The sequence below is a fragment of the Myotis brandtii genome, unplaced genomic scaffold, assembly GCF_000412655.1.
Source record: "Myotis brandtii unplaced genomic scaffold, ASM41265v1 scaffold266, whole genome shotgun sequence".
NCBI classification, from domain to species: domain Eukaryota; kingdom Metazoa; phylum Chordata; class Mammalia; order Chiroptera; family Vespertilionidae; genus Myotis; species Myotis brandtii.
The window spans coordinates 10559311-10587196 of NW_005360124.1; the positions used below are offsets into that span (position 1 = coordinate 10559311).

Here is a 27886-nt window from a genome sequence, read left to right on the forward strand (position 1 = left end):
TTTTTAAATCTATAAAATAAGGAGGGTTAATCCAGGTCATCTACAGCATAGAACACCCATCCAGTTTGAAGATATTGTGATTCCTTCATCTCCACTTTAGAAAATAACCAAGTTACTTTCTTTTCTAAATCTAGTGGGTGTCTGGTGGGGCTGTGTTTGTTCCTATTCTAATCAGTGCTTTCTAGAAGTGAGCTTTCCTTTCTCAGCACATGGGAGTTGGGGGAGTGATCCTGGAAGGAGTTGTTCTTTAATTTTGTCCCAAGTTAGATATAGGAACAATGGACTTGACACATAACCGAACACACTTTCGTTATTTCATCACCTCTATTTACATTTTCCTAAAAATTAAGAAATGTAATATCTTATACGCATGAATTCAGAAGGTAAAATTGATCCAAGAAAGCAGGCACTGCACACATAAGAGACTTCTCTTCATTTTCAGGCTTGGTAATATTGGTGGGTTTTCCTGAATAAGGCTTTACTCTTTCAAAATTCCTTTGTCCTCAGTACAAAACCTGTATCTGATTAGCTTTCTTTCTTCTTTAGGAGGCATGGTTCGGTGGCCACATAATTATTATTAAAATATAATTTTCATAACCTCTGTGCAAAGCAAAGAAACATGCAAATTGAAGGTTAATGTATTAATCATATGGAAATATATGTTATGGAGGATGAAGATTAAGGTGCAGCATGTGTAAGATTTATGCAGAATATTAGCCTTTCAAATTAGTCATAGCCACATCTCCATTCACCAAGTCCCTAAGAATTTAGTTGCTGCCATAGCTAAGGCCATGGCCAAGGGGTGTCTTGTTCTAATGAGGTCTCTGCTCACTCACATTAATTTTAATGAACTTAAAATGGTTTAATTATGAAAACAATGCACACTCATAAAAGCAATCTCAAGGTGTTTAAAAATACAAAGAAAGTCCTTCTGTTTCTCCCTCAGGAAGAATAACCTTTAACATTCAATATGTGTCTTCCATGCAGTTTTTCTAGGTGAGCATGCACCCACACGTATACACACAGACATCCACCTTGTAAGCCTGTATGCCTCATTCTTTGTGAACGTTGGATAAAACTATAATTATGTAAATTCTATCATCTAAACAATCCCCCATGAGAACCATTTTTTAATTTTCATATGTAATTAACATTCCTAATCATATTTCTTGCAGAATGGATCCTTAGATATGGTCTTCTAACTCAAAGAAATGTACAGTTACATTCTAATAAACACTGACAAAATGTCCTTGGACCAAATGACATTCCCACCCTCCGTGAAGCCTTTAGACTTATTTACCAGGATGAGAGTTCCGGCCCATTTTTAACTATGTACACACACACACATATGCACACTCTAAGCTTTAGTCTGAGAAATGCACATGTCATAGAAGTCTGAAGAGCACTACTGAGATCTCAGAATTCAGATATATATGCCCTATTTGATACAGATTATGTCATGAGATGCAATTTACCTTATTTGTTAGAAGATTGTTTTTATCATACACATCTGTATAGTTTTTATAACTGGGGAATAACTTTTGCACAGCTTCAACTTCATCAGGATTTTCACTTATATGGCTCTACGAGAAAAAAAAAATTTTCTATTTTTAGGGTAAAATGCCACTAGAAATTATACGTCCTACCCCAAAATGTATGGATGGTTTCTACTTGTCTATGTGAGGGGTCACATAGAGAGACACTAAAGACTGTACATTCATTTAAAGCAATCATGTAACAAAGAAACTATGAATATGTAATTACACAAGCATGTAATATTCTAACCCATGTAATGTTTCAACAAGGTCTTTTCAAATTCCAAACTCTAGTAAGAACAAACAAAAATAAAAAGTGTTCCTTAAAGAAAGCTAACAGCCTAGCTATTTGTGGCCACCTATTTCTTCTGCTGTTGTCCTTTAAGAAAAGAGGCCATCAACAGGACAGACGGCATCTTTCACTCATAAGAAAACTGGATTTGAATAAAGAGAGCTGAATTTTAGGCCAAGTTCTGACCCTAGTCATGGGTCTTAGGGTGAGTCAGTTCTTTTATTTAGGTCTCCATTTCCTCATCTCTCAAATAAAAGGGTTTGGCTGGATAAGCAATTTTCCAACTTCTTTTAGCTTTGGCCATGTTATTATGATAAAAATTCATAGAAATCCAGGATGTAAAAGGCATAAACAAGTTGCCTCTCAGAATGAAGCAGGGTTGGGACTCTGGGACTCTGTCTCCATTCTGTCCCCTTTTTTGGCTTCCAGAATGAGTTCTTCTGCAGAAAACAATTTGAAAACAACTGGGCTAGACAATCCTGCAGTCACCTAGAAAGAGCCCGTGAAGACTCACATGCAAGCAAAACGAGTGAGTCCCGGCTCCCACACCAGCCTCTCTCCAGGCACCACAAAACTGGAGAGCACGTGAAGTGTTTCAGAGACAAACACGGAAGTGGAACCACACCCACCCCTGGCCTAACACAAAAGTCATTTCAGGCCAACTGGTGGTGCATATATATTATGGGAAATAACTCATGAGCAAGTTACCACTTCCAAGAATAGCAGTGCCATTTCCCTCTCTCCATAGCCAAATAAATCAAAGAAAAAACCAGCAATATTCTAAAAAGTAGTCTCGCACCTATGGGATGAACTCTATCCTTGGCCTTGAGGAAAGCCCAGACCATTGAAGAAATGCATGGGCACCAGGAGAAAGGACAACCAGTTGATTTGTGTCATTTTGATAAATTTGAGTAAATACACCTACATACAGACATACACCCCACGCAAGGATATACCTGCTTTTGCTGTGTGTTGATGGGGTTCAGTATCTACTGCCCCAAAATCTGGCATCTTGGCATATTGAAAAATGCCATGTTAAGGTAAAGATAATGGCAGAAGCAGGAAGGTCATTCTGGTGCTTCTCTCACCCTTCCTTCCCCAAAACGGGTCATAAAACCCACGTGTGAGAGGTGCCTGCCCTACACCTGGGGGGAAAAGAGCACCTTTATCTCTAATGACAAAGGGAGCCAAGAAGAAACCGAACAAGAAGGGCTTGCCAAGCTTCCTAAGGTCATATCCCTGAACCTCTCATATTCCTCCACAACCGTGCATTCTTCATCAAGCCTGTAATGTTCAAAAATACTCAGGTCTAATCATTTCTCTGGGTTTTCATTTCCCATGAAGGGTCCTGTGTCATGTAAAACTTACATTAAATACATTTGCATGCTTTCCTCCTGTTAATCTATCTTTGCATTTAGTTTTCAAACCCAAACAGGAACTCCAAGAAGGTTGAGGAAAAACATTTCCCTCCCCTACAACTGTGGAATTAAATATCCCAGGCTGCACCCACACACACACAAACAGAAAGAGAATGGGGAAGGATGAGAATGGGGAATGAGACCCATTAAGATAAATCTTAAAAAAACAAACAAACAAAAATCAACCACCACCCTGCACCCTACAAGTGATAAAGAATCAATGTGTTGCCTTTTCCTGACTTGCCCTTTGTTATAAGATAGTCATCTCTTACCAGGGGAAATTTTAGTGCAGTGTATAATGAAGCTTGGATGTTCCAACTTCCAATTTTAACCCAACTGGAAGCTTTAAAACGTGTTTTATTCCTAAGTTGTACCTTCTTAATGACAAAGTAATATATACTTTTTTTGTTCCTGGTTTTAAATTAAGAAACTTGGAACAAACTTTTAAATGCATTTTGTAAGGTGGAAATGAGGTTCTTATTCCTTTTTTTTTTTTTTTCTTTAACTGACTAGACAGATGATGATAAGGTGAATGAGACCCATTAAGATAAATCTTTGAAAAAAAAAACACCAAAAAAAACCACCACCCTCCACCCTACAAATGATAAAGAATCAATGTGTTGCCTTTCCCCTGACTTGCCCTTTGTTATAAGATAGCCAACTCTTACCAGGGGAAATTTTAGTGCAGTATATAATGAAGCTTGGATGTTCCCAACTTCCAATTTTAACCCAGCTGGAAGCTTTAAAACATGTTTTATTCCTAAGTTGCACCTGCTTAATGACAAAGTAATATATACTTTTTTTGTTCCTGGTTTTAAATTAAGAAACTTGGAACAAAGGGGCTTTTAAATGCATTTGTTAAGGTGGAAATGAGGTTCTTATTCCTTTTAAAATAATAGGTGGCTCCTTCAAAAATGAAGGGCTCGAGTGCTGAGAAAGCATCAAATGAAAGAGAAGCAGAAAAGAAATGCATTAAATGTATCCTACAGACAACAGGGAGCCAGTCTGCCTTAGATCTTGCTGGATTACTTGTGATAGCCTCATCTCTGCAAGCCTGATCAGAGATGATTGAGAGGAAAAGGAACTTCCGGTTTTTTAGCTGAAAAGTTAAAGAATTGGATTTAGGTGACGTCTGTAAGGACCTTCCCTGTCCCATAATGCTACCCCTCTAGATCTCAGTAGAATTAGAGATTACTGCCAGAATGCAGGATAATGAGAAGCCTTGCAGGTCTGGCAGAAGCACAAGCAAGAGAAAAATACCCACCTGAATGTGCAAATCGTGGGTCTTCGCGATGTTTCCAAGATCGGCCAGCATCGTCTCAGAGCAGGAAAGGGTAAAGCGTGGTGTCACTATGGGCTTCACTCTAGAATACTGGAAATAGTAAAAACAAGTGGATAAGGAAAATATTGATACCCTGAATGTGTAGCATACCCTGAATGCATATCTTACATCTGGGTAATTTATGTCTTGATATTTGGGGACAGTCCTTTCTAGGAGTGGGTGGAAGTGCTGGGTTTCATGGAAATGGCTCATGGCTGAGGACAAAGGAGAGTATATTCTGTAGCACCCAGTTCAATGGAAGAAGAGCTTGTCCCAAATGATAGCCACCCCCGCTCCACATCCATAGCAGGGCTCCGCCGAGGCTGCACTGGTGGCCTCCATCAAGAGAAATGAGAGGTACAAGGAGAACTTTTTTTTTTAATTATAAATCTTTATTTCAGATTATTACATTTGTTCCTCTTTTTTCCCCCCATAACTCCCCTCCTCCCAGTTCCCATCCCACCCTCCGCCCTCACTCCCCACCCACTGTCCTCATCCATAGGTGCACGATTTTTGTCCAGTTTCTTCCCGCATCTCCCATTCCCCTTTCCCCCCCAAGAATAGTCAGTCCATTCCCTTTCTATGTCCCTGATTCATTATAATCACCAGTTCATTCTGTACATCAGATTATTTATTCACTTGATTCTTAGATTCACTTGTTGATAGATGCATGTTTGTTGTTCACAATTTGTATCTTTACCTTTTTCTTCTTCCTCCTCTTAAAGGATACCTTTCAGCATTTCATATAATACTGGTTTGGTGGTGATGAACTCCTTTAGCTTTTCCTTATCTGTGAAGCTCTTTATCTGACCTTCAATTCTGAATGATAGCTTTGCTGGATAAAGTAATCTTGGTTGTAGGTTCTTGCTATTCATCACTTTGAATATTTCTTGCCACTCCCTTCTGGCCTGCAAAGTTTCTGTTGAGAAATCAGCTGACAGTCGTATGGGTATTCCCTTGTAGGTAATTGAGTCTCTTTCTCTTGCTGCTTTTAAGATTCTCTCTTTGTCTTTTGCTCTTGGCATTTTAATTATGATATGTCTTGGTGTGGTCCTCTTTGGATTCCTTTTGTTTGGGGTTCTCTGCGCTTCTTGGACCTGTAAGTCCATTTCTTTCACCAGGTGGGGGAAGTTTTCTGCCATTATTTCTTCAAATAGGTTTTCAATATCTTGCTGTCTCTCATCTTCTGGCACCCCAATTATTCTGATGTTTGTACGCTTGAAGCTGTCCCAGAGGCTCCTTACACTATCTTCATATTTTCGGATTCTTTTTTCATTTTGCTTTTCCGGTTGGGTGTTTTTTGCTTCTTCGCATTTCAAATCTTTGACTTGATTCTTGCGCTCCTCTGGTCTGCTATTGGGTGTCTGTATAATATTCTTTATTTCAGTCCGTGTATGCTTAATTTCTAGTTGGTTCTTTATCATAGCATCGAGGGTCTCATTAGTTTTCGTGACTCTCTCCTCAAGTTTATTGACAGCTTCTAGCACATTTTTGCAAGCCCTCAAAATTGCGATTTTTAGCTCTATATCCTCCATTTCTGTCATGTTTTTTTGTCTCCGCATTTTTTATGCTTTCTTGGTGCACCCCCTAGTGGTCTTTGTGCGCAGTCTTGTTCTAGTTGAGCCTTGATTGTTGTAGTTAATACTAGAGGGATTTGACCACCAGGCCGACTGGCTGTGTGAATCAGCTGTGTCTGATTCTGTCCTCTGGGGAGGTGCTAATCTAGCCTTTGCCTGAGGCGATCCGGCAAATGGCTCTGCACAGGGCTTGGGCGGGGCGGGCTCAACAGGGCGGGCGGAGGGAGCGGTTATAGCCCCTCTCAGTCCCGTTCCCAGAGGCTCTGCTTCTCAGAACCCCAGGAACCGCTGCAAACCTCGGAGAGAAAGCTGCCTTCCAACTGATGCCAGACACTCCCGCTTCTCCCGTTTGAGTCCGAGTCCCCAGCGATTCGCCCGTATCTGGAGCTCAGAGTCTGAGACTCCCCCCTGACCGAAAACGACAACCGCGCTCTCAGCCACCAGCCCGCTTTGCGCGCGCACCTCCGCACCTGAGTATTTTCCACACTGCGCCTCCTCTGAGCCTCGGTGTGCTGTTATTTTTCCTTCTAGTTGAAGAGTCTCTCCTCAGCCAGCCTTCCTGTGGTTCTGGGTGATGTCCGTTCCGTCTTTTAGTTGTATTTTTGAAGTGGTTGTTTGCGGCAGCAGTCTCCGGTGTTTACCTATGCCGCCATCTTGCCGCTCTCCAGAATAGAAGTTTGTAAGAGAATGAATTACACTGTCTAGAAATAGATAATAATACTTGGGGGGAATCCCTAGCTGCTTTCTAAAGAGCAGATTGAATGGTTCATCCTTGACGCAGAGACCCCTGAAGCCGTCTTTCGGAGTCAGCATGCATCAGGATCACCTAGAAAGTTCGATTAAAACCACTTCCCAGTTCCTGAAATGCAGAACATCTAGGCAAGGCCCTGAGGACCTGTTTCTTTCTGAAGTGTCCAGGTGATGCGGATGCTGCCGGCCCTGGACCCACAAGTCGAATGATGAGCAATTAGGAGGGTGTTGAGTGAGTGCGGACAAAAGGTGTTGAGGGGGTTTGCAATCAGGAGATCAGAGCCTGGAAGGCTGAGTTACCTGTTGGAAAACAGATCACTCACAACGCGGGTGCACTCAGTCAAACAAGCACCGAAGCTCTGGTTTCTAAGAGGACACAGAGATTCGGGGCAGCAGCGCACAATGGAGACATGTGGAGTGTACACTCACTGGCCTGGTTCAAGTTTCAGCTTTGCCACTTACTGGTTGTGTGATTTTAAAAGCCGGTTACCCAACCTTTTGGACAATTTCTTTATCTATGCGATGAGCAAAACCAAACCGAACCCCCAGAGTTTTTATGAGGTTAAAGGAGATGATGTGCCTTGGACTGTGGCCGTGAACGACAGCAGTGAGCAGCACAGCCTCTGCTCTCTAACTGCGCACAGTTCTAGGCTAAAGACTGACGTTTCAAACTAAATTGAATGCGAGGATAATTACAATAAATGTATTGATGGTTAAAACATAAATCTCAGTGGAAGAACAGAGTATTAACAACAGCCACCTCACGAAGATCCTCTGAGGATTCAATGAAATAATGCATCAAAGTCCTCACATGCACCTGTTATCTACTAGGCACTTCGCAAGGGTTCCTTTCTTGCTCCCTTCCTCCCTCAATTCTAACTGAAAAGATTTCTGAGAGTTTCATGAAGTGCATGAGGTTTAAGCAAAGCTTAAATTCTCCTAAGCCAGCTATGGCTTTTGTGCTTTCCCCTCAACATTGTGAAGAGATAGTACCCTATCAAATGGCCACGTTCCCAAATGCTCACAGACCCTGGTAAGGTCAGCATCACAGATTGCCAAGCACTGTTATTTCCCCGCTGATAGACCCATCCTACCACCAAAGGTCATGTCAGATGAAAGGTCAAGGGGAAACCCACAGAAGTGCAACATTCAGGATTAGAAACTTAAAAACGCTTTTTAAAATTCTATCGGAAAGATCTTGAAAGCTGCTTTGGTCAAATTCCCTGTGCATGTAAAGGCCTCTTTGAACTTTTTACCTTTTGGTGATGCTTTTGATCTGCAATGCACACGATCTCATTAAAAGCATACTCTTTAGCTTAAACTTCAAACACTTGCCATTTTTCCCAGTAGCCTGGGGCTCTGGGCAGTGTAACGCAGTTCGAGGGAGCTTTATGTCATGGCAACATGTCATAAAGTATCTGCCAGGAAACTGCTGCAAAGGTATGCTGGGGAGGGGAGAGAGCTTTGCAAAGTGAGGTCAGTCCGTGTGCCAATGAAGTGACTCCTGTTTACTCAAGTATGCTGGGCCTGGGCCACTGATAAACCGGGCAATGAATCTTAGTGGAAATACCAGACACCTGGTTCTCAGATCATGACTTTCCTATGTCCCGTACAATCCACTGTCTTGTGTCTCAATCTTACACAGTCTTTAGAGTAAGAGTATAACCTAAATCATGGGACCAGCCGTTGACCTGTGGCTTGGCTTCGCTTCATGGACTGAAGGTGAGTGGGGTCTTACAGAGCAAAGCAGGCTGTTGTTAATGTGACCACAGCGCACATACATAATCACTCCCATTATTCATAATTATACTTGGTAGGGCTTACTGCATGTGATTCTTTATGTACCCTCATGTGGTGGGTAGAAAATAAGTAGAAGACGAAACCTGCAGGGCACAGACCTGCTCTACTCTGATCAAGAAACTTTAAGAAAAGGAAACAGAACACCAGGTAATGGTTTGTTTCCAGGGGTCATATTTTTTCCCCAGTTTATGTCACTTTCTCTCTGAATGTAAGTCAGTCCCTTTCTGCTTCAATAATGGACTCCACTGGGGAAGAATAAATAGCTCCTCGCTTGATGCAGCCCAAGTCAACAACTGAGCAGGACCTGGTACAACAAATGTCCAGAGGGCGGAGGTTCAGAGTAACTCATTGGGCAACGAAGTCAAAGAAACGGTCTCCTTCCATCTTCCCTCCTGTCGTCCTGCTGACTTCTTACCTCATGTAGCTTCAGACATTATACTCTGGATAGAGGCAGGAAGACTCAGGGAAGCGCAAAACAGGAAGGGGTGGTATCTGCTACTGACATCTGCTTTTTCCAGGTGCCCCTACCATAGACTTCCTCTTGTCTTACTGACCAGAATTAGGACACATGGACACTTCTAGCTACAAAGGAAGCTTGGAAAATGGAGAGCAAGGTTATTATAATTGCTGGGACCAATCACAAGCCATCCCCAGGAACTGGACACATTGTAGCTAGGATTTGGAAATTGATATTAGGTAAATAACTGAGTGTTCCCACACTCATTTTCAGAGGGTAATTAAAACTTCTTTATAAAACCATACCTGAGACCAGACAAATTGTCTCACAGAGGGTTAACAGAACCTTCTAGATGTCTTTAGAAGGATTTGGGTTGGTTAGTAATTTGAGGTATAGTTCCTCAAGATGTGGTTATTGGAAGAAGAGCTTTATCTCAGCCATGCCAACAGCCTCCATGGCGCCCTCACAAAAGAGACTCAAGGCTGAGTGTCTTCCTTGACCCCAAGTGCCAGGTCCTGGAGTGAACCCAGTGCTCTGCCAAGCTCTCTGTAAGAGCAAAGGGTTCCTTGTAGCTTTTTCATCAGGATTATTTTCTTTCCTTCCCTTTATTCTTAATCTCAAATTCCTACCAAACCAACTTCCCAATGGCTCCCAGTATGAAATGCACATTGGCACTTCAAAAAGTATACCCATTGAATTTCTAGAACCATATTTGAGAAATAACAATCCGTTCTCTTTGTAAAGAACCATTGGCAACACTGGCAGCTCCTAGGATTTCATAAGCTGACTAGAGGCCCGGTGCATGAAATTCATTGGGGGGGGGGGTCCCTCAGCCCGGCCTGCACTCTCTCGAAATCCGAGACCACTGGCTCCTAACCACTCACCTGCCTGCCTGCCTGATCGCCCCTAACCACTCTGCCTGCCTGCCTGATAGCCCCTAACCGCCTCTGCCTCGGCCCCCGCCATCGTGACTTTGTCCGGAAAGACGACCAGAAGATGTCCGGTTGACCCAGTCTAATTAGCATATTACCTTTTTATTAGTATAGATGGGTAAACTTTTCTACATGTCTAAGAAGCAGTGCAGAGGGAAGATTCAGAACTGCTAGGCTAACTTCAGTACACTTTCTCTAACAAATTACCTAAAAATAAATTCAGGATGCCTTCACTATTAAGGCGTATGTGATAGTCAGTGAATAAAGGCTCCAACTTCAATGCCTCGCCCAGTAGCACTATTCCTCAGAGCAACAGGAGAGGAAAAAAAAAACACTGCACAGTAAATTAAGTACAATTAGCAGAGCAAACATGATTCAACACCACCAGCCCAGTAAAAAAGTAATCACTCAGCTTTCATTCTCAGCATCCATTAAGACTTGCACCATTTCTCAAATCAGTAATAATCTTTTTAAGTGATCATTATCATGAACACCCTCCTAAATTAGGGACTCCTCATTAAGGGGCACCATAATGATATTAAACTTCAGCCTTTGCTAAGAAGTGGCGGTAATAAAGCTTTCCAAGAAGTGACAGCTTATATTTTTGATCCAACCTATAAAAATAGCTAAGTACTTTCTAACACTTTAATAAGCTTGGCTTTTTAAATTTTTCTTTAAGGAGCATTTTCTTGAATGGTAGACATTTAGTGCTGGAAGGGACCTCTGAAAGCATGTAGTTCTGCTCCCTCATTAAACAAATGAGAAGATCAAGACTCAAATACGTCAAATGATTTACACAATGTCTTACAGCTAGTTAGTTGCAGCACTGGTTTAGCATATATAAATATAATCAGAAATGAGCCTCACTGAGACAGAAACCTAAAAGCATTTGTACTTCTGTGCTTTTGCCCAAGTAGGCACCAGAGAATCTTCTCAGTCCATGTAAGTGAACGCTACGGTGACAAATGTACCCCAGAAAAACTGATTTAGCCAATAAAAATACAGAATCCTCTCTCCTATGTGAGTTGAGCATGTTTTATAGCCTCTCTGAGCATCAGTTTATCCATCTGTAACATGGGGACACAATAACTACCTCAAAAGGCTGTTTGCAACTGAGCTGACATAATCCATGTGGAGTGCTTTGCACAATCCAGGCATCTTAATAAGAGTGCTACAGCCCGGCTAGTGTGGCTTAGTAGTTGAGCATTGATCTATGAACCAGGAGGTCATGGTTCAATTCCTGTTCAGGGAACATGCCTAGGTTGCAGGCTCCATCCTCAGTGTGGAGTGTGAAGCCTATCAATGATTCTCTCTCATCATTGATATTTCTTTCTATCTCTCTCTCCCTCTCCCTTCCTCTCTGAAATCAATAAAAAATATTTTTTAAAAAGTGCACTACAGCTGTTCCTAAAGTTACTGATCAATGTGTGTAGTTATTAATCAATTAGTCCTATCTGGCTCTTGTGTTCCCAGCAATTTGCACAGTGCCCTGAGTCTAACCAACAGCCAAGATATATGTCTGTTGATTATAATAAACTGTTGCCATTACTAGAATTAATAAACCTGCTCCCAAAAGCCCTAAGTTAATACACAAAATTCAGACCTATACACATGATTCTGGAACCAAAAACCATAAGTGAATAATCAAATTACCTAAACAATAAAAAACATCCAGGGGCCACAGTAATACAAAAACACCTAATTACTTGCAAGGAATGCAATGTCAAATTTTAGTAATTAAAAGGCAAGACTGCACATAAGTTTAACTCCCTGCCAGACATGGTCTGGCTGGCTTCCCTGGATGTGCTCATAAAGTGTGCCTTCATCTCCTCACCTGTAATTTCCGCAAGGAGCAGGGATGAGTCAGTGTAAATTGTTGTAAAGTAACAAGCTGTGGTTGTTCCATTCTTCAGTGTTCTCCTCTAAAAATACACCACAAAAACCATAAGTCACATGTGCCAAGAAAGTCACGTGGCATATACAGATGAAAATAGAATTCTAGGTCCCAATTTTAAAATGTTTTTATTTAAAGATATGACACCTCAATATGAAATACAGTTCAGATAAATGGCAAAGTACTGATATTCCAAAAGTGTGAGCTGGAGGAGAAGTTGATATTTTTGATTTCCTAGATTCATATAGTTCTATGTTGCAGAATTCATTAAATAGGATGCTAATTAATTCCTTATCTTTTAGGTTTGGCTGAGCATATGCAAACCTTATTGCATCTGGGAGTGAATAAAGGAGATTTTTCTGTCTATTACAGGGTAAAATAATTCATCCAGACTTCTCGTTCAAGCTGGCAGATTGGTCACATGCATCTCTCTCTCTTCCTTAGCGAATTTCCACTAAAATAATAGTAAAAGAGTACAAAATTTATTCACCATCAAGAGGAACATAAGAAGAGACATGAACAGACAAAACATTTCAACATCTCCTTGGAACACAAAGAATATGGAAGAGAACCTGAAAGCAACTTAGGAAGAGAGAGAGAGAGGGGGAGAGAGAGGGAGAGAGAGAGAGAGAGACATGTTGTTGTTAACAGGAAATTGGCTCCAAGTCCATCTACAGATGACTAAGCCCTGGCAGGACCCTTCTTCTTCCTGTTGAAATCAGCCAATCACCCCTAACCTGCTCCTTGCAGGAGAGATTTACTCTTTGTAGAAACTGAGTAGTATTTGGAGTATGTAAGCCCCAAAGGACAAGGCAAGGCATAGTCTGAAAAGAAGAGGCTGAAGAGAAAATCTGGCTGATCTCCAGGGCCCTCGGTCAGCTGCTAGAAGGCCACACGTATCACCACCACTACTCCTGGCAAGACTGAAGGACTCTTCCCTGGCGAAGATGAGTGGCTCTACAAGAAAGATGTCCTCACAAGGACACGTGAGGCCCACAATTGAAAAGGCTATTTACTTCTTTCATTGTTCATCTTAAGCTGAAGTTCACTAGTCAATAGGAGCTACCTCCACCCAGACTTTCCGATCGACATCTCAGGGCATCACACTTAAATGTGAATGTATGGCCCAGCTGGTGTGGCTCAGTGACTGAGCAGCAACTTATGAACCGGGAGGTCATAGTTCAATTCCCATTCAGGGCACATGCCCGGGTTGTGAGCTCGATCCCCAGTAGGAGCTTGCAGGAGGCAGCCAATACTGATTCTCTCTCATCATGATGTTTCTATCTCTCTCTTCCTCTCCCTTTCTCTCTGAAATCAATTAAAAATATATAAAAATAAATAAATAAATAAATAAATAAATATGTTCAAAGTTCAACAGCCTCTGGAGGAGAGCTGCTATGAAAAGGAGAAGGGGGAGAGAAAGTCTGGAAAAAATAATGGAGGAAACAGAGTCAGAAGGAAGCTTGATTAAAAACAAACTATGATTACGTTCTGAAAGAATTAAAGAAGATAATCGCATCTACAAGATGAGAACAGAATGCTATGAAAATCAAAGAACAAGAGCTCTCCAAAAGTAAACATTTTATAAGTGAAATTTGGAAGTCAATAGAAGTGTTGTAGGGTAAATTAAAAGCAAACCCCTCAGGGAAAAAAATACTTTGAACTTAAATAATAAGGAAGAGCATACCCTATATCTCAGCAGTCTGTACTCTGCGTCAACCAAATGTTGAAGAAAGCAAATGAGCCCAGTGACGTTGTTGGTTAGTCCGAAAGGTCAAGAGAATTTGAAAAGCTGGATTTTTTTTTATGTCAATCTTTTCAAATTTTAAGGCACTTTGCACATGAATAAAATACATCTGGCTGCTAATAGAGGATGATTAGAGCCCATCAGCTAAAAATGAGGATGAGCCCTCTCTCAGAATCACAAGTCCAGGGGAAGAGCTAGTACCAGACAGAGACATCGAATTCAACTTCCAGCAACTCTGAAAGTGTCTGGATTCAGTGCACTCAGTAAATATTTACTGAATGAACACCCGAAGAAGCTGAATTACTAAGCAACAAGAGACATAAAATCAGTATCCTATATAATAAAAGGCTAATATGCAAATTGTCCCATCTACCGGAAGTTTGACCAGGAGTTCGACCAGGGGGCAAGGTCGGCTGGCCAACCTCCCACGTCCCCTCCCCCTGGCCATACATGAATTGGTGCACCGAGCCTCTAGTTCTTAGATAAATAGAATAGGACATGGTGTCCTTGAAAGAGGACAGGCTATAATAACAGTAGAGTGAGTGAATGACTTGCAAAATTAGACTACGTGTTCTTCAAGAATGTAGCACAAAAGCATATACAGAAGCTTTAACATTTTTCTAATAGGAGTTACCAAAACAAAGAGTAGATTGCAGGGAAGAATATACTCAGAGAGAAAGAGAGAGAAATAAATTTCCCAAATTAGAAGAAAGACAGTAGTTCTTATATTGAATAAACTACATATGAAAGGTAATAAACTGAAAAAAAATCTATAAGTGAAATTTCAGAACATCCTGAAGGCCAGCAAATTAGCCAGAATAGAAGGAGAATCAGATGGACATCAGCATATTAGATGCTGATGGGAAAATCATTTCAAGTAGAATTCTCTATACAGTGAAAGTGCATCACCATTCGAGAGTCATAAGAAAGTAAAACCATTTTTGGTAATTCAAGGATTTGGAATGTTTATCACCCACTTTATTGAAAAAGGATTCCAAGAAAATAAAAAAATGAATGCAAAAGAAAGACAGGGGATCCAAATAGCAAAAGTAGAGTTCATTTTTAAATTAAGTGCTGATGTTGAAAAATAATAAACTGGAATTAAATTAAAATAAAATTTAAAATAGTAAATTTAAAAGTTAAAGTTTATTTTAAATTACGTGCACATGGTAAAAAAATAAACTGGAACAAAAATCTCAGGAGGGTATAACATGAAGAAGGGGAGGGTATGTAAAATTCTTGCCTACTATAGAGGAAAATGCTAGAAGACTTGTTTAACACTTAACAACTTAGTCTAATAGAGATGTAAAAAATGTCATGTCAACAGAGAAAACACAATCTTTAAAAAAATGTGCAGATAACTATAAAAATTAACCTTTTGTTGGGTCATAAAAAAACAATGAATCATTTCTCAAGAAAAATAATCATACAAATTATATTTGCTAACCAGAGTAAAGTGAAACTCAAAATTAAAACAGAAATATTAGCAAACATTTTCTAAATTCTCAAAATTTTAATCACTTTTCTAAAACCTGGGCTTGAAGATGGAATCAAAATGGAAATTTTCAGCTATTTAGCAATGAGGACAATGGAAATATTACCTATAGATGTAAAAAGAAAAAGAAAAAGAAAAAAACAACTCTATGGTGCAAAACTCTGCGGTCTTGATTGCCAATTTGTTGAAGTATAGATCTAGAACTGTTTTTTGAAGGAGAAAATAAAAAACAAAAATGTCTCGATTCTATTCATGGGTGCAGCCCTAGCACCCCTATCCATTGCCCTGGGCAGTCTTCAGCCTAAGGACAGGCTCTAGTTAACAAATTTGAACTTTCTTAGCCATAACCTTGGCTCATGCAATTCTCAAAAGTGTGCGGGCCTGCTCATAATCAGAAATATTGGATGTGTGAACTGCAAATACCTGTTGAGAATAACACCTATCTTGTACTCACTGGCATCAAATTCTTACTCAAATCTCTGATATATGAAATAAGTCTATGGCCATACCACCCTGAACTTGCCCAATCTCCTCTGATTTAAGAAATAAAATTTATGGAGTATGGCCTGGAGGGAGTATCTAGAACTCCAAACATAAAAGATGTACATATCTGGATTTTTTTTTTGATACTATAGTACCTTGACAGTATATATTTTGACATCAGAGCATGTAACCATATTGGAATATTGGGCATAATTCTCTTAAATTTCAGTATGATAAATAGATATGCTTTACCTTACAACTGTTTGTTTATTTTTTAAAATCATACAGACAGTATAAAATTCAAAATTGATGTTTCTCTCTGGGTTACCTAGACATTTAAAGCCAAATGTGTGACAAACTCTAACAAATGCATGGATCCCCATGGCATATATTTACCTCTTGGTTTTATTTTATTTTTCCTCTCCCCCTTTTTCCTTTGCCATGCCTTTGTGACTCATTTTCTTCTGTTGGATACTATGCAATTTTAAGATATCTCAAACCCTTTTTAGAGCAATGCAAGGTATAAATAAATTTTGAAAATAAAAAGCTTTGGTGTGGTTAACACAATTCATTAACACAATGCAGCTCCACACACAGCTTTAGTCCTCAGTTTTTCTGGTGTCATGCAGATGCATGCTAAATATGAAAACCCACAATTACACTGAATTTATAATTAAGTGAGGCAGGTGTATAAACGATAGCACTTGCTTTATTCTTCAAAGGTTGGGTGACACAAAACCAGGAAACTGGCAGGATAACTGGTTAGTATATAAGGCTTACAATATTGCCATCATCACATAGCCATCACTTTAGGAGAAAATGCAGTAGTATTCAGACTATGCGTACTGAGTGATAAGAGGCAGTGGTCAGATAATGAGGTATTTGCTGCTTTAATTCCCAACTGCAGAAGCTGTTTCTGGCTGCTAAGTGGATTGGGCATAGGGTTGGGGTGGAAAGATGGGAAACGATTTTCTTGAGAGAGTGAAAGGAAGGATATTTTTGGAGTCTTCAACATACAGTTGGCACACACTACAGCCACTGTTCAATGACTGAACTAGCCCCATAGTTCCCTCTAGTGGTGTTAACGCTCGTCACAATCCCATATGCCCAGTAAAGGGACCATCCTATTTTCCCTTCTGCAAAGCTACCAAAATAGCATGACGCCCTTCTAACTGTAGTTTAAATTTTTAATTTTTAATTGCCTTGGGTATTTTTTAAAGCAAATAGAACGCCTTCCATCTGTCAGGTACTATTCTAAGAACCTTACAAATTAACTGGCTTAATTATCATAACAATCTGGTGAAATAGGTGCTATCATTCTCTCTCTCTCTCTCTCTCTCTCTCTCTCTCTCTCTCTCTCTTACAGATGGGGAAGATGAGCCACAGAACTTTCCAAAGGTTACTCAGGTATTCTATATGGTCCCCAGAACAGTATTGTGAATTAGCAGGAGTAAGGGAACACGCATATGCATTAAACCCAAATTTAGTGAAGTAACACACAAAAAGTAAAAGATGGAGAGTGGTGAGAGCCCATCTAATTGGGGAATCTGGGAATCTGAACTCAAATTCGCTCTTTGCTGGTGACTAGCTGTGTAGATGGGGTGGTCACAAACTCAGTGGGCCATGAAAGAACTAAAATAAACCTCTGTAGCCCATTCTAGCCTTACCTGCCTGTGTTCTATACTTAAAACATGCTCCAAGTAATGGATGTTTCTACAGGTGACCGAACATCATACGCCAGCACTCACAAGCAGGATACTTACGACAACCCTGGTATATATTTCTTCAGCAAAGTCCAAATTCTTGAACTTGAGTTCTGTAGGAAACGTGTACTTGGTCAGCCACTGCAGAAGCGGCAGGTCAACGTTACTCCCAGCAAAGGAATACTGAGCGGCATGGATGTGTGTATCAACCAGCCCAGGCATGAAGAACTCACTGGAAATTAAGATGAGAGAAAAAGAATTTAATAGCATCTGTCGTCGTTTTCCATATGTTTACATCTTGTTTTCTCTTGGCCATGATTGAACTGTTCATCCCACATCCAGTTAGAGCTGATGCAAACAGACGACTAAGTTCATCTAGTACTAGTATATAGAGATCAAGATAGAAAAATGAAGCTCTGCTAGGAGAGAGATAGCTCCCCAGTTGGAATGACTGGTGTGAGGTTAATCACAGATGATGAAGGGAGGAAGAAGCTGAGGAGAGGGCCATGAACACAAAGGACAGGTGTCAGAGAAACTGCTGGACAGATGGGGAGCTTGCTTTGAAAATATTTGGTAGTGAATGTTGGGATGGTAATGTAGGGGAGGAGGGAGAAAGCTACATTTTGTTTTCCATTAGGAGAAGCCCAAGCATGCTCTGAAGGTAGCAGAGATAAAAGAAGTAAAGGAGATAATTCAGGGTGCAAAGTCTTCCGAGGCAACGGAACACCAGCGACTTATTGCATCAGAAATGTGATTTTCATCCAGAAAAGCTAACAATCCTTTTAACAAGCATTGTGGAAGGCTTAGTAATAGAAACATTCACATTAGGACACAGGAAGCATTGTGGAAGGCTTAGTAATAGAAACATTCACATAATCAAGGTCTAGTCCAGGACTTATATTACAGATAGTAGCACGTGCTAGAGTGGGGTGTGTGAGATTAGAGGTCACAGAGCCCCAAAGGAAGCTCAGAGATGCCAACGTCATTTTCGGACGTGCAGTTCGTTAGTGGTCCAGCCAGGATTAGAACTCAGTTCTCCACCCCAGCCCTTACTTACAGCTAAATCATAGCCATCAAAAGTCAAGCTGCAGGCAGCAGAGATGCGACTTTGAAGGAAGCAGAAAAGGTGAAAAGCTCTCCTTTCTTCTGTCCTCTTTTCACCTGACTTAATCACTATCATAATTCCCTTAGCAAATCTAGACTTCCACCAGAAAAGAACATCAATTTCATATTTCAAACCTGTGGTGCAGTCCAGGCTGCCTCAGAACCGAAGGAAAAAGAACAAAGTGTGCCCTACATATGCTTATTGAAACATCCACCTGTCTTCTAACCAAGTGGAAAACCTTAATAAAAGCTTTAGAATTAAAACATACGACTGACTGTCTATAAAGGCCCGAGTGACTCAATCTCTTTGAGCAACATTGTTAACCTGCTCTGGGAGCACAGGACTGTTTGAAAACCACTCTTTTCTAGCACACACAAAATACAAGGATATGAAACCAACATCCTATCTTTATTTAAACTTTTTGGTATTTTGTTCATCACAGATTTTTTTGGCATTAATTTTGATTTTTTTAAATATTGCATTAAACTGATATTTATGTTGATTACTGAGTTTTTGCCCACCCCACCCGCCATAAATTCTGTGCCCCGGGTAAATGCCTCACTCGTCTCACCCTAATCTTGGCCCTGCCAACCCCTCTATGGTCCGTGGCCACAATCTGAACCACTCCTACCAAGGCACTGCGCAGAGTTGCAATTTTCATGTTTTTTAAAAAAATACACATTGTGCTGAGAGAGACCTATACTGGTAGATACACGGAATCTATGAAACAGAAGATCAGAGACAGCATCTTCTGTGGTATTTTAATACTGACTTAAAGAAATTCAAACGCATATATCTTACATGTTTAATATGTAAATTACTTTGCATTTTATATATGATTTTTCTTCAAAGACTTCAGTCTTCCACCAAAGTTTCACCTTTTTTTCTTACCTTACCTCTTATTGGTGTTTTGTGCTTAGAGGTTCCTTTGCATCTTCATTTCTTTGATGAATTTAATTCCAAAGCAGCCTCATAAGGAGGGACAAAAAAATGTGATGACCCACAAATGTGTTCGCCCCCTCCCCATCCTCCAACCACTTCACCATCCTCTCCCTCCCTCCCAGCCTCCACCTCATCCACTCCCAAGCCTTCTTCTAATCTCTGATTCCCAAGGCACGCAAGCCTTGTTCACCTTCGAATCCCAGTTCTTCCTCAACATATATTCTCATGAAAATCTAGCAACAGGAAGCAGACGGTAACAGTAGAAGTCACTGGGATTCTCTCCATGCTCACTGGATTCATCTCTATGCCCATTGCCTGCAAGCATGCAGGCCAACAGAGAGGCAGCAGAGGGAGGGAAGGAGGTAGGAGATGTGAGTATAAATGCAAATGCAACAAAATTTTATGGCCAGTTACCTCCGTCTCTCTGGACTATGGTCAGCCCTTCTGCCTTAAAGCCTTAGGGGTAACACAGTTCACAGATCTGCTACAGGGGACACGGTGACCTAGCACAATCCTTTTGCTAACAGCCCAGGAATCAAGCTCAGAGAAAGGAAGTGGCTTGCATTACAGTTAACAGCCACAAACTGTAGCATGAAGATTCATGCCACGTGTTCTAATTCCGACTTCAGTGTTCTCATTACATTTCTCTAAGGTCACTTTCCAAGTTAAATGTTTTTAGAATGAAAATGATTTTGATTGACTTGGGAACTTTCACTGACTTTGGAAATATACGTGACCTGAAACAAGATTAAATCGTTGAGTTAAAAAAAGAAAACGTATCTCCATTTCCATGAAACAAATCAAGCAGACTACGATGAATGTGGGCAATCACAAGAAACGCGTTTTGAGCCAATTATTTAAAACTACTAAAAATAGTTGGAATATGAAATTGCAGCTCAAATACATTTTTAGAGCTAGGCCTTACCTCACCATGCTGTCAGCTATTGCTCCCCAAATCTCTCTCCTACCCTCCCAACAATGATCTCTATCATCCTCTTTCTTTATTTCCTTTACAGAAGGTTCACAAGCCGGAACTGCTATGCTTCCCTATCTGTGCACTTGTTTGTGTTCTGTGTTCCCCAGGGGCTGTAAAGGGCTGTAAACACTGTGGGGACAAAGGCTTTATAGACCATTTTCACCTTCGAATCCCAGTTCTTGCACATACTAAGCTCAACAAATATGTGCCAAAGAAGTAAATGAATGATGGCAGCCTCTAGTACTCAAAGCTCCTGTCCCTGTTCTCTATTTACCTCCCCTTCCCATCTCAACCTTAAAGAAATAAAAAAGCCTCTTTGCCTCTCAAGGCAGTTTCCTTATCATTTGAGACGAGTTAATGGCATCCACAAAAGGGGAGAAGTTGGCTAGGACTTACTGTTGGCTCAGTTCTCTTATCTCACATGGCTTGAAACCCCATTCTTTGGCCAGCTTTTCTTGTTGAGATGCTTCTTCTAAAAACACTATCTTTAAAAGAAAGAAAGGAAAGAATTACAAATTAATGACATGTCATTTGTCACTACTAAATATCTAAATCAGCGGTTCTCAACCTGTGGGTCGCGACCCCTTTGGGGGTCGAACGACCCTTTCACAGGGGTCGCCTAAGACCATTGGAAAACACATATATAATTACATGTTGTTTTTGTGATTAATCACTATGCTTTCATTATGTTCAATTTGTAACAATGAAAATACATCCTGCATATCAGATATTTACATTACGATTCATAACAGTAGCAAAATTACAGTTATGAAGTAGCAACGAAAATAATTTTATGGTTGGGGGTCACCACAACACGAGGAACTGTATTAAAGGGTCGCAGCATTAGGAAGGTTGAGAACCACTGATCTAAATCTTTTTAAAAGAGACTATACTATAGCTGAGTTCATTTTAAAAGGTAGTTGATACCAAACGGGCTTGAGTTTAGAGGCAAAAAGGCAGGTGTTTGCCTTTGCTTGACCAAAGAAGTAAATTGCATGATATTTCTTCTTTTCTACCATTCTACAGATGTAAGTATGGCTTCAAAATTCTAATTTGGAGATACAGGGTATGAAAAATGGCTAACTGGGCCCTGGCCGGTGTGGTTCAGTTGGTTGAGTGCCCCCCAATCCACCAAAGGTGGCTGGTCAGGACACACAGGCTGTGAGTTTGATCCCAGTTGTAGGCAACAGATCGATGTCTCCCCCTCACATTGATGTTTCTCTCTCTCTCTCTCTCTCTCTCTCTCTCTCTCTCTCCCTTCTTCTCTCTCTAAAATCCATAAAAAAATTTTAAAAGTAGCTAATTGATTTTTTTTTCTTTCCCAGCCCTGAAAATGATTACAGAAAACAATTGTTTATAGAAGGTATACCTCAATTACAGATGACTAGAAGATTTTTTGTGAGGCTATTATGGAAGACTAAAGTCTAGCCCTAGTAGTGTATCATTGGGCAATTTATTAACACTGAATATAACTGCTCATAATTGCCTGACAATTGAGTCTTCGCATGAGCGATGTTGTTCTGATACTAGTGCCTGCCATGTTCTTCTAGTGCTGTGTAGGAGACGCAAACAGAGTGATCTTTCGTGTTAGACTTATGAGGTCTGAAGCCCATGGGCCACAGCTGGGAAACCTCAATGGGTCTCTTAGTTTTTTCTGGTCTGGTTTCCCCATCTGCAAACAGGGGGTAACACCAGCACATACTTCACAAGGCTATTGTGAGGCCTAACTATGAACATTTGAGCAAACAAGTTAGCACATCCTTGGAACATGTTACATTTTAGAAACATTATACCTATTGTTGATCATTTTTAAAGTACAGTGTGATTGCTTTCTCTATGAAAATGGTTTGCAAAGCAAGAAAGGACAAGGGTCAATGAAACATATATGCAGGGAATTTTTAAATGTAATATTGTTTCATTTTTAAATGTAATATTGTGAGAAAAAAACATTTCATGGAACATGAAATACTAAAAAAACACACCTATAGATAAAATAAATCTAGTTAATTAGAAGCAAGGCAATAGACTGCAAAAAAAATTGTTTATAGAACTGAAAATAAACTTCCTTATTCATTGAAGATATCCTTTTTTAAAAAATTCAACTATTTTTAGAAGAGAAATGAAGATTTAATTCCTACAAATAAGGAAAAGTAATTCGATGATTCAAAAAATACACTAGAATAAATAAATATCAAAGCGGATACATAATTAATCAAAACAGCTAACAAAGAACAGATTACATCTGTGCCAGGTAAAGAGCCCCAGAGTGTGCAAAAGAATGGACCATAAAAACAGAATTTGTTAATATGTCTCAGAACTGATTTAATATTAAAGCAATCAATCAATAATAAAATATTTGTACAACACTATATTCCCACATTTAAAAATATATTTGAGATAAATGTTTTTGAGAAAAATATAAATTATCAAAATTTAGTCTGGAGAGATAGGAAAACTGAATGTACCAATAGCTTTAGAAAAATCTGAGAAAATTTTACTAATTCAGGAAACCATATGGTTCAGAACCATGCTGTCTAATAGAAATATAATTTCCATCACAAATGCATATGTAACTTTAAATTTTCTAGCAGCCACACTAAATATGTGAGACAAAACAGGTAAAATTAATTTTAATAATATGTTTTATTAAACAACATAGATGGCCATGATAAAAGATTATCTTGTCAAATTGAAATCAATATAAAAGTTATACATTTTATTTGGGGGGTATTCCAGGCTTTAAATTCCCAGGTGTATTTTGCATTTAAAGTATATTTCAACTGAGTTGCTCAATTTTCATGAGAAATATTTTATATATTTAGATTTTATGTAATTTACAAAAAGTAGACTCACATATCCAGGTTGTCCCAAAAACACTTAAAAGTTTTCCAAAACTGAGATGAGTATCAATTTTTAAATGTAAAATTAAATTAAAATAAGAAATAAAAAAGTTAGTTCATTGGTCTTACTAGCCACATTTCAAGTGCTTAATATACTGCATTGGACAGCACTCATTCAGAGAATTTCTTAGCCAAGTTCTTTCCGGCTAACAAAGAACAGATAATGTCTGTGCTAGGTAAAGAGCCCCAGAGCGTGGAAAAGAATGGACCTCTATGTTTACAAAGCTGGCATAATCCTCATAACAAAACCTGACAAAGCACATGCCACACATACATAAACACATACATACAAACAGAGAGTGAAAATTACAAGCCAATGCCATTTGTTATTTCATAATATGGATGCAAAAATAATCTCAATGATATACTGGCAATAAAAAGCAAAAGTATATTAAAATAATAATTCAGCATGTCTGCAACATGTAAGCCTCAATTATTCTGACCAAGCAAGATACATCTTCTATCAAGGTATAACAGATTTTTAGTAGTTAGGCAAGAACCCAACTCCTTAAAGACTGCTAAAATAACCCTAGCTGGTTTGGCTTGGCAGATAGAGCGTTGGCCTGCGGACTGAATGGTCCCAGGTTTGATTCCGGTCAAGGGCACATGCCTGGATTATGGGCTCGATCCCTAGTAGGGGGCATGCAGGAGCAGGAGGCAGATCAATGATTCTCTCTCATCATTGATGTTTCACTCTCTCTCTCTCCCTCTCTAAAAAAAAAAAAAAAGACTGCTGGTATAAACCCACCCACCCTCTTTACCGTTATCTTCAGTTGACACTCAAGCTAGAATTCACCTGCTCCTCACATATACACCAGGGATCTTGATCTGTATCATTATTTTCATTAAAGCTCTGTATTCCTTGTCCCTGACTGAGCTCCGTCCCACCCCTCTCCACTTACCAAAACCCTTCACTGCGACCTCTTGTTACTGCCCCTCCATAAGCACCAAACTCCTCTATCCGTTCAGATGTGCTCTGGGTTTCTCCCTCCTAGTAGCTGGGGCTCTACCCCAAGGACATGGCTTCCCCTGTGCTTCTCCAATGGCAGGTGTTCAGACATCAGGCTCAGGCAATGAGTGTGATGCCTTTGGTACCCACCACGGCCATTTCCAAACCATTTTTCCTTCAGCTTCATGTAAACAAAGAAGACTCCTCTAAGATCTGCCCCTTTCAGCTTTCAAGAACATCTACCCCTCTTTTTGTTGGTCTCCTTTACCAGCCTTTCTCTCATTGTTCAAATCTGTTGGTGCCTGCCTCACACCCTTTCTCTCCACTCCACACCCTGCTCTTCCTTCCTTATAATATCAACCTGGACAAGCCTTTTGAAACCATGGCCAGCTACTTCCATGAACACATCTTCAGTCATTTGTTCATGAACTGCTCTACCTCGAAAACTCCCAAATCACGATTTCTTCTTTTACCTATTTGTCATTTCAACTACTCCAATCAATCTCCCATCTTAAAAAGCCCTCCCTTTACCTTCTCCCCTCCACTTTTCCTCAGTTCATCAGCGGTCTTCTTTCACCATTTTCTTTGTCCAGCTTAGATTCTACCATGTATTATTTCGTATTGCTTATGAATTTTAATTAACCTACACCTGGCACAAGTTCAACCCTAAATGAACACAACTGTCCCCTTTTCTGAGTTGCACATGGTTGATGGAATATCCAGTCATCAAGCTCAAATGTACTACTACCAATGCCTGTGCCTGGCACCCTAGGGTATTTCTTTAGCACTGTGGTCTTTACTTTCAATAAAATTTACAGGAGACCTAATTGCTTATCTGCTGAGAGATTATTAAAAATATTTTTGATGATAGATTAATATATAATTTTTATCAAATAACTCAGGAGTTCAAAGAATTGAGAGATATTGCTCCTCCCATCACCATCTACTTGATTTATGTGAAAATAATTCTCAGCACTTTCTTGTGTAAAAATAAATAATAAGAAAAAAATTGATGGTGCTCATATTTCATTCATTCTACAAAGTAACACTCATCTATAGATAAATTTATATAGTTGGAGTAAAAAACAGCCTTTTAATTTCACATATAACAAATTGCCTTTCAACATGTGTAATATATTTTAAAACTTCCTTTTGGTCCCAGGAAGTTTTAAACATTTAAATTTACAAGCACAAATTTTATTTTATTGGTTGCTCAATAAAAGACATTCAAGTGTAAAACTAGATTTCATTAGCACAACCTTGTGAGGGAAGTAGAATAGAATTAGTAATTCAAGAAGAAAAAGGGACTACATAGCATTTTAGATCTTTAAGGAGGAGCTAGCTTATGATTCTTAGAAAATTGGTTAAAGTAGATATCAAATCACTACATTTTCATTCCATCAAACACATTAGAAAATAATGTCACAGTGTCCATCAATAGATGAATAGATAAAGAAGTGGAGGGTGGGGGAGAGAGAGAGAGAAATACCAGTGTGAGAAAGACACCTTGTTGGTTGCCTCCAGCATGCTCCCTGACTGGGGGCAGAGAGCAAACCCGCCCTTGACTGGGAATCAAACCTATGACCCTTTGGTGCAGAAGTGGAGAGGGGAGAGAGAGAGAGAGAAACACCAATGTGAGAAAGACACATCGATTGGTTGCCTCGAGCATGCTCCTCGACTGGGGGCAGAGAGCAAACCCACCCTTGACTGGGAATTGAACTTATGACCCTTTGGTGCATTGTCTGATGCTCTAACCCAGCCGTGGGCAAACTACGGCCCACGGGCCGGATCCGGCCCGTTTGAAATGAATAAAACTAAAAAAAAAAAGACCGTACCCTTTTATGTAATGATGTTTACTTTGAATTTATATTAGTTCACACAAACACTCCATCCATGCTTTTGTTCCGGCCCTCCGGTCCAGTTTAAGAACCCATTGTGGCCCTCGAGTCAAAAAGTTTGCCCACCCCTGATCTAGGGTGTGGACAGAGGCCACTCTGGCCAGGGTTCGAGATTTATTTTAAAGAAATCTCTAAAGATATTTTGGAAAACAAATATGGCAAAACTACAACATATCATTGATGTTTTCTTTATAGGGCGATGGGTCTTTCAACCTGGAGTTACCTGGGTTTATGCGGCCCTTCATTCACTTATTCAAGCATTCACCTTTAAGAGTGCCTATTATCGCCAAACCGGTTTGGCTCAGTGGATAGAGTGTCAGCCTGCAGACTGAAAGGTCCCAGGTTCGATTCCAGTCAAGGGCATGTACCTTGGTTGCGGGCACATCCCCAGTAGGAGGTGTGCAGGAGGCAGCTGGTCGATGTTTCTCTCTCATCGATGTTTCTAACTCTCTATCCCTCTCCCTTCCTCTCTGTAAAAAATCAATAAAAATATATATTAAAAAAAGAGTGCCTATTATGGCCATGGTCTTCCTCTTCACAGCCAGAGTCTAGGGGGGCTGGCAAGCACATGCAGCAGTCATTAAAAAAACAAATTTCATCAAATCATAAAGTCATAGATGGTGCCAGCTATCAGGAACCTTTCCATCTGGCCCCTTTCTTTTCCAGATGAGGAAATTAAATCCCTTCTGTTAAGCAATGCCTCCAAGGGTTCTCTTTCTTGAAACTGGCTCTATTTAGGATGAGCAATAACGAGAATGTCAAGAATACTAAAGCCAAAAGCAGATGAGTAATGACTATCAGCTAAAGAAAAAAAATCTCTGCAAGATAGAGGCTTCAAACACCAGATGGCCAATCTGGGCAAGAGGCTTGTTGCTATGGAACAGAGTAAACTCCTCTTCAGGCCACTGTGAAACAGCTCGGCCACCCAACAAAATCAGGTAAGATATATTGCAACCCATTACACAAAACCCGCTCGTAGGCACTGTAATGGGAGATAAAATCAGATAAAAATATGTGGTCTCAAGATTTCTGAAGCTTTGGACACAGATGAAAATTGCCATATTCGCTCAATTCTCCTCCAACAGATTAATGGAAAAGGAAGATGAAGTGAGATTGCTTTAAAAAAAAAAATTAAAAAATGTCAGCCTAGAAAAGTAGCAAATTCATGCTACAATGTCACCAAAGGGAAGCATGAGGTACTTAGATGTTCAGGTCCAAGATTCTCAATTCACAGGTAAGGAAACAGACCCGGTGATGTGAACTGGCCAAGGCCACCGAGCAGGCCAGGAGCATCTGCTGGACTTGACCCATCTTCTCAGAGATCCTTCCACACCTCTGTGCCTGCTTCTCTAACAGCATAAACCAACCTCTGGTGCAGGCTCCTCGTAAGATGCATGCAAATTGAGACTGCATAATTTGTGGCTTACGCTAGTATTTCTAGGGAGCATTATTTTACTTTATGATTGTTTATAAATACACACAGTTTTTTTCTGAACTAATTGAGAAAGTACAGACATGCTGTTTCAGTTTAAATTCTTTGATGTGTATTTCTTAAAAAACCCACAAGGATGCTATCTTACATAATCACGTATAATCATCTAGATCAGGAAATTAACATCGATGTAATTCCACCACATAACCCACAGATCCATTCAAACGTTGCCCATTGGCCCAATATTGTCCTTCTAGCTTTCTTCCCCTTTCTGGTTCAG

At 40.0% G+C, this 27886-nt stretch overlaps 1 protein-coding gene across 1 annotated transcript in view; it reads right to left on the reverse strand.

Annotated features, from left to right (window-relative positions):
• The window catches only part of GDA (guanine deaminase), a 37500-nt gene extending 16588 nt beyond the window's left edge, over positions 1–20912 (reverse strand). The window contains exons 1-5 of the mRNA XM_014541231.1: positions 20824–20912; positions 17465–17636; positions 11917–12004; positions 4510–4811; positions 1476–1583 (exon numbers count right to left, since the gene is read on the reverse strand). Of these exons, the coding sequence (XP_014396717.1) occupies positions 1476–1583; positions 4510–4811; positions 11917–12004; positions 17465–17626 (660 nt within the window). The 5' untranslated portion in view covers positions 17627–17636; positions 20824–20912. The remainder of the gene's footprint in view (positions 1–1475; positions 1584–4509; positions 4812–11916; positions 12005–17464; positions 17637–20823) is intronic.
• Positions 20913–27886: the final 6974 nt, after the last annotated feature.